At 42.5% G+C, this 10,739-nt stretch overlaps 1 protein-coding gene across 2 annotated transcripts; it reads left to right on the top strand.

Annotated features, from left to right (window-relative positions):
• Positions 1 to 355: 355 nt before the first annotated feature.
• On the top strand, positions 356 to 9,388 carry ttpal (tocopherol (alpha) transfer protein-like). 2 transcript variants are annotated; one of them, XM_087834130.1, is made up of 6 exons: positions 356 to 421; positions 1,008 to 1,234; positions 4,049 to 4,292; positions 4,402 to 4,595; positions 4,943 to 5,053; positions 6,372 to 9,388. In XM_087834130.1, the coding sequence occupies exons 2-6, from the start codon at positions 1,025 to 1,027 to the stop codon at positions 6,648 to 6,650; spliced, it is 1,038 nt and encodes a 345-aa protein (XP_087690256.1). In that variant the 5' UTR covers positions 356 to 421; positions 1,008 to 1,024; the 3' UTR covers positions 6,651 to 9,388. The 2 variants fall into 2 exon arrangements, with proteins under 2 accessions (XP_087690256.1, XP_087690258.1); XM_087834132.1 differs by having other exon boundaries at positions 418 to 558.
• Positions 9,389 to 10,739: the final 1,351 nt, after the last annotated feature.

Below are 10,739 nucleotides of genomic sequence, written 5' to 3'. Positions count from 1 at the left end.
CATTACGTTAGCCTACAGCTATAAAACCCCAGAGCTAAAAAAATTACCTGCCTGGTGCTTGAATCAAACAACAGTGTTTGAAAAGTGTGCGTTTCTGTTACTGTTGGATTTAGAAATGTGAGGTTCAGGTACCCAGGAGCGTGTTTATGTTAGTAAATCCTGAAACGAATTAGTTTGTAATTTGTTAAAAGAAAAAAAGCTGGATATTTCAAGATCGCATTTGAATTTGAAACACAACAGGCTCACATAACAATCACGCTATTAATTTTTTGACATTCAGGTCAATTTCCGATTAAACTTGAACGCAACATCGGCATCAAAACAAAAGACGCACGATTCATCGGCGCAGTGCATCACGTGTTAAAAAAGCACCAATGAGCTAACGCCGGCTCTGTACCCGGAAGAGGGATTTTCCTGACAGGTCCGTTGTGATTTTTTTGACAGTGGTTTTTGTAGCTTTGATCTTTGCGGATGTTTTCTGAATTTATATATCACTTACCAGCAGCCTTTTAGCACTCTATGTCTGTCATTGAAGGCTACCGTTAGACCCGTTTTCTGGTCAGTATTCAGTCATTATCCGGACATATGCTCTGTTTAGGCTCAGGCTGTATTAGCTGAGAATCTCTGGCGCTGTGACTCATTACTGAGTGAATGCATGCAGTGTTTGCAGTCTTGGGTAGTTACTGGAGAGCATCCCGCTGTTGTGTATCTGGGAACATCGTGTTCCCACATCTATTGCTAAACTTAGCTGAAATTGAGCTGCTTACTAAACTGCGCAGTTTGTGAATGTACCTGAAAATTACTCTAATGTTCAGGCACTTAACAGTTTTTATTTTGTGCTGCTGTACATTTACTGTGCAGAGGCAGCTTACTGGTACAAAATATGATAATGACGTTTAATTATTGATAATGAAGGTGTCAGGCCGTGGGGTATCGCTGCTCTTATTTGAAGTAAAGCTATGGTATTTAAAAGTTAATTCCCCTCACCCGTGCTTATCTCCCAACAGCTTCACCCAGTCATTCCATGGCCGATCAGCATGAGTCCATCGATCTCGGTGGTCCTACAGTGGACTCGTCAGCAGCTGCAGTGCACAGCTGGTTCCCCAGTCCTCCACCACCCATCTATTCCTGTACCCTGACCCCTGAACTGGTGGCCAAGGCACGTGAGGAGCTCCAAGAGAAGCCAGAATGGCGTCTACGGGATGTCCAAGCACTGAGGGACATGATACTTAAGGTAGGGCAGAACAATGATGCCTTACAAAGCAGAGGGCAAAAATTGGAAAGCTTTCGAGTAACATTCGACTGGACCTTTGGGAAGAATTTGAGAAGTGTGAGTAGGAAATACAGGAAGGAATTTTCAGTATGAAATTTAAGTGTATTCATATATGCCATAGCCTACATGCGATCGGAAAAATAATCAGTTCTCTTATTAGGCACTTTTCAGGGCATGTTTGCAGCACTGGGGCCTAAATTTCACCTACAATCTATTGGTGTTATTTCTTTCTACACAGGAAAGCGATCCGTTTTACCTCCTCACTTTGAAATGGATCCTTTAGCACTAAAATAGTGAATTTAAATCTCATTCATTACTTTTGGTACATCTGCAGTGTGTGGTTTATGCAAAATCTCAAGGCATCCCAGTGTGCCTCAGCTCGCCATTTGAGAACCACTGTGATAAAACTTAATATGGTACTCAAAAAAAAAGAAATGCAAGTTTTATATTGTGAAGTAGTTTTTAGTTCCAGTTGTTTGGTTTTAGTCAGTGGCGAGATTGGTGATTTGTTAATTTGTTTAACACAAATGAACTCACTTGTACAACCGAGAACTGGTTCAGTTTGCTGTATTCTCTTGCCAGTGGAATCAGGGCACAATAAAACAGTGTATGCACAGCATTGTTATCAGTGGCACCATGCCACGACTGACTGACGTTGACTGGGGCCAGGCTTTTGGCATTCTGCATCCTGTTGCTGCAGCTTTGCGTGTCCATGAGAGCATCTGATCTTATTGTTCTTGGTGAAATTCTGACCAGACTGAGGTACCGAGTTGAGGTGCTCTAACCTGAACTTGTATTACTCCTGCAGCAGCGCCCTGCGGCTGTTTCAGCTGGACAGTGTCTGCTTGACATACGGCCTGACACTGTAAGAGTAGAACAGGCCTTTCTGGAACAGAAGCAGACTCAGACACTTCATTTGCCAGCTTGCCCCTATTGAACTTGCCTGGGGCACACTGGGTCATTGTGTTCATCAGAGCCAGTAACCAGTTCACAGCTCCAGGCCACATTCATGCAGGAATGGAGAGCAATTCCTCAGCAACAGATCCTGACTCTTATCCGGTCCATTTGGAGATGGATAGCTGCCCGTGTTGCATCCAGAGGAGGTTATATCTCTCATAAAATAGCCTGTATATACATATATTATGGTCTTGGTCTATAAACTCTCCTTAAAACACAAACTTCCATTTGTTTTTAGGATAGTATATTAACTTTTAATACCCTAAAAATATCAGGCTGATGTAATATTGTATTATTTGTGTTTTTGAACTTGGGAACACCTGCCATAGCCATTACAATGGTACTTTAAGAACTTTGGCAGGTGTTTCTGTTTTTCTCTGAGGACAAATTTTGTCAGTGCTGTCCCAAATATATCACAAAGCTTTAGACGTTCAGATGTAAGGTTGTTCTTGAAGGTGGATGTGGGGGTCTGATTCCATGTTATGTCCCGTTTCACATCCTTTATTTTTTTTTTAATGTATTTGTAGCTCTCCTACATGACGTTTAGGAAAAAATACAGTGTGTGATTGCACTGTTCAATATTCCAATGACACTATGACCTGTGACAAATGAGTATGGATTTTAGCTGCACAGGTCCTGTGTTTTTCTGCTATAGTGTTTTGATAGCATTAAAAAGCAGTGAATAAAGGTATTATTGAACAAGGCCAAATTTCAATTGTTTGTCAATTAAAATATTTTTTCTTATTTGTTGCATTTCAGCAGCACTGTGGTGCATGTGAATTGTCTTTGTTTTGTCTTGCAGACTTTTTTTGACAGTGGTTGGAGGTTAGTCTCATAGAAATATGATCTGTAGTTTTGTTATTTCCAGCAATGAGGTGGTCCACCTCTGAATTCTTTCTTTCCTCTTCAGCCTATAGCACTGAAGGCTCAAAGTAAATTTATTATAAAATGTGTAATCGACGTAAATCATTTTAAAAATAAGGTTTTGGTTTTTTCCCCTAAAACGGTGGTACATGTTCTTTATTAGTGAAGGAAAAGTCTCAAAGGTTTACTAAAAATAAACTGAAGTGCCCATGTTATCAGAATAAAGGATCATTTCACTTGTTCCAGCAAGTGAAATGATCCTTTTACTGGTGGCTAAATGGTGAATTTCTAATAGTTTAGAGTTTAGTAATAACATTGACACCTGGTAATTGGACAGATTTGTTTTGGGTTATTATAAGGTGTTATTTTCAAGCAGTTTGACCTTACATTGCTACAATTATTCTGACCACTTTTTAAAAGATTATTTTAACCAGATTCTTTTGTAATGATTTATTAGTTCCACTTATGCCAGCTGGGGATTGGTCCAATAGGTACGGTAAGGGGTGAGCCCTCCCTTAGAGACAGGCTGAAAAGGAGCTAGTTGAGGTGGTTTGGACATCTGACCATCTGCCTCCCAGGTGCCTCTAAGTGGGGTTTTCCAGTCATGTCCTTCTGGGAGAACACCCCAGAGTAGACCCAGGAGATGCTGGATTATCTCTCGGCTGGCTTTGGAAACACTCCTGTGCTCCCCTTGAAAAGTTAGAGGAAGTGGACAGGGAGTAGTAGTACTGGGCATCTCTGCTTAGACTGCCGCCAGTGAAACCCAGGCCTGGAGAAGTAGTAAAGAATGGACAGATGGATGCTAACCAAGCTTAATTTAGCCATTTTTCTCAGTGTTTTATTTTGTTTAGTCATAAGCCGCATTTTGTTTATTCTAGTTGTTGCCATTCATGACCTTCCCTCTTTTCTTTTTTTTTTTTCCAGTTAACTTTTTTTTCCCTCTTGGCTCTGCAGGAACAGCCCAATCTCAGGACACGACTTGATGATGCCTTCCTGCTGCGCTTCCTGCGGGCCAGGAAGTTCGACTATGACCGTGCCCTGCAGCTGCTCCTCAATTACCATGCAGGACGTAAGGCTTGGCCTGAGGTGTTCCAGGACCTGAAGCCATCCACAGTGAAACACGTCCTCGACCTGGGCTTTCTCACAGTGCTGCCACGGCCGGACCCCAACGGAAGATACATCCTCTGTCTGCGCCCAGGTTGGTGTCGGCTTCATCGTCGCTGGCAAATTCACGCAATACTCGATTTATCTGACACATTACTCGTTCGCTCACGATGCACGATTACTCACTTCTAACTGTTTTACAGGAAAATGGAAACCAAATGATTACCCATTTGTTGACAATGTTAGAGCGATTTATTTGACTCTGGAGAAGCTGATTCAGCCGGAGGAAACGCAGGTGAACGGCATTGTTATTTTAGCAGACTACACCGGAGTGGGCATGTCACAAGCATCCAATCCAGGCCCGTTCCTCGCCAAAAAAGTTGTGAGCATCCTCCAGGTATGACATCAAGAATCTAATGTTAGCAATAATGAGTATTATTTGATAAAGCCACTATCTGATGATGATATTCTTATGTCAGAAGGGATTAACTCTGCTAGTTTCACCCTGAGATGGTTACTTAATGAATCACTATCTCAAAATTATTTGTATTTCTGATGATATTGCAGTAAAAAATGGAATTAGTGCAACACTTGAGAAAAAAACTTGTCAGTCACAGCAGCTCCTGAACGCTGCCTGTGGTGTTTTGTCAAGACTGCAGTGTCTGATATTTACATAAGTACACAAAGCATGTGTGAATCATTTGACAAGGCCCAGCTGTGACTGTTTTCCCTTCTAATTCACAGGATGGGTTTCCGATCAGAATCAAGGCCGTTAACATAATTAATGAGCCGCGGATTTTCAAAGGGATCTTTGCTATAATTAAGCCGTTTCTCAAGGAGAAGATGGCAGAGAGGGTAACTATTCTTGTACTGTCTCTGACTCTTTTGTTTGGAACAAAGGCCCGCTTTGAATCGTGCCCCTCATTTTATTCTGTAGCCTGTGTTTCAAACTGTGTTTTCATCTGTGAAACTGAAAAGCTAAGCACGTTTGCTTTTCAGAGAAATAAACCAAAATGGTCAAACAGAACAACAATTTTTCAAAATGGTATGGTAAGCCTTGTGTTGTGTTCATTAAAACGCACAGTAACACATCTGTAATTAACACTGGGGTCAGCAAAAACAAGCTGTAAATGCAACAGTGGCATATTATCTGTTTTTATGTTAATATATAAGCAAAAACAACAAAAAATCAGCAGGTACAGTCAAAATAGATACTAGTTTGCAATAGTTTGGATATAGTAAATGCACCTCTGTGTTCAAATGTGATTCTGTGCATGGCATTTAGTGGTGAAATTATTTTATTTTTCATTTTTGCTCACAAAAGTGGCTTCTTGGCATACAAAGGGTGGTCATCAGCAACACTTATCACATTTACACATGGCCAGGCCCCTTTCCAAGTCTTCTTCTTGGGCATGTGCAGACAGCTTGCAGTGTGAGTGCCATTTTTAGTTTGCTCAGCGGACGCCCTTTTTTGACCACTTTCACCGTCGCTGGTGAGTCTGAAAGTCTCCTTCTAGGACCATGCTGTTCACAGACAAAATATCCTCAGTTTCCAAGCTCAAAAGCAGAATGTCAAGTGAGAAATGAGACCAGGAGCGTTCTTGTCATTTTTATTTCAACAGTGACTGGGTTGTGTGATGTCCTGAGGCGTTTGAGGGCGAACATCCAATGGAATCGACCTATACCGTTGTGCATGCCAGCACGTTATCCGGTGCCAACATAGAGCACATTAAAAACACAGGAGTTATTTTGGCCTGAACCAACACAATCTTCTCTCACCACCTGTCCTGCTTGCCAGATTTGGCTCACTGAAGCTTCATACACTTCCAGAAAATGAGAGTCAAGTTAACACTGCAGGAGGCGCAGCGTGCATTGCAGATGCAGAAGTGCAAAGGGACAGGAGTAGACTTCCTCTGAGGGATCTAAAAAAAATAAAAAAGCTGGGCTGAAAACAAACGAACAGAGGTGCACGAGAAGGTGTTCTTGAATGTGAGGTTGATTTTAATTCCTGAACCTTTTTCATAAAACATCTCAAGTATGAAAATGGCAAAGGTGAGGCTTTGTAGGAAGGTGAAAGTTGAAGGCAGTTACCTGATAAATCTAAAATTACATTCATCACATCAAATATTAAAGCTGCAGGTCGCTGACATGTCTTTGTCGTCTTCTTACACAGTACATCCTCCACGGTTCAGACCTGCGCTCCCTGCACCGGAACATCCCACGATCGGTCCTGCCAGAGGAATACGGCGGCACCGCGGGCCAGCTGGACATGAGTGCGTGGTCAAGACTGCTGCTGGACTGCGAGGAGGAATTTGTAGTGGAGTTCTGCCAGCCGGATCCACTAGAGGGCGTGGTGCTTCCAGAGTCCATGCTCTTTGAAGGAGAGCAGGCCAGCGGGCATGATGACGACACCTTCAGGGGGCTGCGCTCTCAGCTTTACTACTGTTACTGATGTTCGCTGTAGTCGCAGAGCTCCCATCGCTGAGAGGACATTTTCTGTTTCATTTAAGAAACACGTGTGTAGACTTTTACAGGGCAAGTTGCCAATATTATACATGATTTATTTTACTAAGTAAGCAGCACTTAGGTGGTATAGTCTACTGTTGTTCACATGTAGCCCAGCATTCAATCATTCATCTAAGGCAGCTCCAGGTACTGGTTAAGATGCTTTTTTTTCATACATTGATGCATGTTCAGCCAATATTGATGACCTCTAAGAACTGATTATCGGTGGGGTTTATAATATTGGTTCACAACAGATTTTGCTTGCCATCCATCCATCTTTTTCTGCTTATCTGGGGCCGGGTTGCTGGGGCAGCAGCTTAAGCAGAGAAGCCCAGACCTTCCTCTCCCCAGCCACCTCCTGGCATTTCCAGGCCAGCCAAGAGATATAATCTCTCCAGCGTGTCCTGGGTCTGCCCCGGGGCCTCCTCCTAGTAGGACATGCCCAGAACACCTCACCCAGGAGGCATCCTTGTCAGATGCCCGAACCACCTCAACTGTCTCCTTTTGATGTGGAGGAGCAGCGGCTCTACTCTGAGCCCCTCCCTATCTCTAAGGGAGAGGCCAGCCACCCTTCGGAGGAAGCCCATTTCTGCCACTTGTATCTGCGATCTTGTTCTTTCGGTCACTACCCACAGCTCGTGACCATAGGTGAGGGTAGGGACGTAGATCAACCGGTAAATTGGGAGCTTTGCTTTTACACTCAGCTCTCTCTTCAGCACAACAGACCGGTACAGCGTCTGCAGCTGCAGCACCAATCCGTCTGTCGATCTCCCGCTCCCTTCTCCCATCACTTGTGAACAAACCCCCAAGACACATAATCTCCTCCACTTGGGGCAGGAACTCGTCCCTGACCTGGAGTTCGGCACTCCATCCTTTTCTGGCTGAGGACCATTGCCTCAGATTTGGAGCTGCTGATTCTCATTCCCGCCGCTTCACACTCGGCTGCGAATCGTTCCAGTGGAGGCTGGAGGCCATCACCCGATGAAGCCAACAGAACCACATCATCTGCTAAAAGCAGAGATGATGATACCACCCAGGTGAAAACCCTCCGCCACTTGGCTACGCCTACAAATTCTGTCCATAAAAATTATGAATAGAATCGGTGACAAAGGGCAGCCCTGGCGGAGCCCATCACCCACTGGGAATGACTTATTGCCGGCTAGGTGAACCAAGCACTTGCAACAGTTGGATCAGTGTTGCTTGCCATTTCTCTAAAATCCTATTATAAGATCGGGGACCAAATCCACAGTCCTCCTTTTGTGTTTAGCTAGGGTGGTGCAGTGGTTAGCACTGTTTCACATTGGCAAAAGACTCTCCAGGTTCAAACCTTGTTTAATATTAAGGGTTTAATATTCTCCCTGTGCATGTATTGCCAAAGTCAGTTGGAGCAATCGCCAACCCTCTCTGCAACCCTGCAACTCCTGTGAATTTGAAATGCAGTAAAGAAAGTGGTTGGATTGATACATTTAGTTGACAATTATAGGTTGTCCAATGTTTCTCTCTTTAATTCACATTGCACATGGAGATATCCTCACATATGAACTTAAAAGCTTCAGGAGTCTTAGGCTGGGATGCTTTCTACAGTATTGAAATGGTCTGCTTCAGGTTTGTTCGCAGTACTAGAAATACTCCTGAAATACTATTTGATTTCAGCGAGCGTGCTGCCAGGTTAGAGCGTGCAGGCGGCAGCACACATGATGCCCACTCACAATTTTATCTGCATTATTCACACATTGCTGCAATCTGACATCACTTTTTGTACCAGGGAACTGGCAGTTTAAAGACCAGCCAGTTTGCTATTAGCGTGCATCACATACAGTCTTCAGTCCCAGAAAAGCCCCACGCTGCAACGCATGTTTGAAAATGGCTTTTTTGATATTGGACCTTCACTGTTGAGTAGCACAGAAACGCTGCCTGGGGAGGAAAACGCTGTAACTCTTGAAGTCATCCTCTTATTTGGATGATTGAGCAATGAAGGCTCGTAGCCTTTCTGCATCATATGAAGACTGTGGATTTTGTCCTCAATCTTTGATAGCAGGCTCCCTACAGCAAGGGAAAAGCTGCTTTCAGTGTACACGTCTGTGCGTGCGCTACCATCTAGCACATTGCCTTAAATGATGTTGGATTTGGTTGACAATTTTGTGTGCACCAAAACTCATATTTGTTCTCATCAGGACTCGTCTTACATAAGATATACTTCATCGCTATAAAGGACAAGAGAAAGGACAATGTCATAGATTTACCCGAAAAAGATTTAGCCAAATATGTAACTCATAGAGTATTTCAGAGCCTTTGTTTAGCTGATGGTTACGTTTCCTGGCTTGACTCTTCTAAGAGGATTATCTTTTAAGTTCAGATAATCTGCCTTATGTTTTATTTTTTTGAAACCCGTTTGCCTGTGTTTCATCACACAGTCTTAACACAGGGCCGTTCCCGATCGCAGGGGTCACACGGGGAAATGTAGAACATCGAGGCCTGACTTTACAGACCTCCAGTTTGCCAAATTGTACACCAGGCCATGTACAGAAATGTGCAATAATGTTGCATCTGTTTTCTTGCGGTCAAGCTAACTCGCTTTTGTTCAGTCTTTTGTATTTTTATTTTAAGCATGTCTGACTATAAGCTGTGTTGTGTTGCAGGATATTTGTTGTTGTGAAGACAGTAAAGGAAAAGCCAAACAGAGAACATGCTATTTGTGTCTTTGTTTGTTATGTGGATGCTGTTGTTGGCATGCTGCAGGCTCTGGGGAAGTTGCGGGTATTTTCACAACATAATTGCATCTGTCTTGAGCTGAGTTTCCCATATTGGATTCATGGGTCTCCAAAGACGCCACAAAAGCAGCGCTGGGAGAAGCATTCTGATCTTTTGCTTCGGTGCACTAACTTTAGGACAGTGAAGTACTCCATTGCTTGTAATCAGAAAAGAACATACAAGGTACTCATTTTTCTTCTCAGATTGCCATTACATTTACATTTATATTTTTGGAAAACTCTTAACATTTGAGAAGCATTTTGCAGTTTCCATTCGTCTAAGTACATTTTTATCAAGTTGTCACATGATTTGTTCCAGACTGCTGGTCTTTCAGTCTAATCTGTCATTCAGGTGAGTGCTAGAGTACCTGTGTCTGTCCAGTCTTTCGACCTCCACGACCATGATGTTGATGGGCATAGTCACAGTTTTTTTCCTTCGGAAGTCAGCCAACATCTCTGACATTCAGATGGAGGAGGTGATTTCATTCGGACCATTCAACAAAGTTCCTTACCAGATTCCTGTGCTCTGATTTCCGCCCACCCTCAATACACCCAACCAATGCAGTGTTGTCAGAGTTATCTACCTGTTTCAGCATGCTGCACTTCCACAAGGCTGGTAAGCAAACTGAAGAGGATCGACACTGCATTGGTATCAGCTCAAAGTTGAAAATATTCAAATTTGGGTAAAGTTTACTATTAATTTTCTCTGAAACCTTACAGTTCATTGGGCTGTGAGCTGGAGGGGAAAGAGTGAGGGTAACCCAGAGTAAGAATCCAGTGAAATATTTGCGTCACCTCTTAAAGTTTGTTATAACATTAATATTATAGACAATATCAAAAATAGTAGTCAGAAAATATTTTTAAAGTTATTATTATATACTTAAGTTTAGTCTAAGAACCATCAATTAATACATACATATATATATATATATATATATATATATATATATATATATATATATATATATATATATATATATATATATATATATATATATATATATATATATATATATATATATATATATATTTCTAATATTTCAAAAATCGAAGTGGATTGATTAGTAAAATAGTGACAAATGCCAGGATACAGAAGACTCTCGTGTTTCTAAGCCAGTCGGCACCCGTACCGTAATTTGCGTAAGAACGGTGCAACAACATTGTAGGTGCGGCTAGAGGTGCGGCTAGCTTGACTATGACTTCGCTTGTGAGGGCTCACTGAATTACTGCGAGAGATAGCTGAAGGATATTGACGACAGGCGGAGCAAAATGTTGTAGTCCAGCAG

This window comes from Neolamprologus brichardi, chromosome 20 (assembly GCF_056152115.1).
Source record: "Neolamprologus brichardi isolate AB-2024 chromosome 20, ASM5615211v1, whole genome shotgun sequence".
Taxonomy (NCBI): Eukaryota; Metazoa; Chordata; class Actinopteri; order Cichliformes; family Cichlidae; genus Neolamprologus; species Neolamprologus brichardi.
The sequence above is the reverse complement of the archived record's forward strand: the minus strand, read 5'-3'. Positions and strand labels throughout refer to the sequence as shown.

Bases quoted from the DNA above. Each gene is read 5' to 3' on its own strand.
- ttpal (XM_087834130.1), top strand. From the start codon at position 1,025: ATGGCCGATCAGCATGAGTCCATCGATCTCGGTGGTCCTACAGTGGAC. The intron at 1,235-4,048 runs GTAGGGCAGAAC...TTGGCTCTGCAG, and splicing joins TGAGGGACATGATACTTAAG to GAACAGCCCAATCTCAGGAC. The intron at 4,293-4,401 runs GTTGGTGTCGGC...ACTGTTTTACAG, and splicing joins CATCCTCTGTCTGCGCCCAG to GAAAATGGAAACCAAATGAT.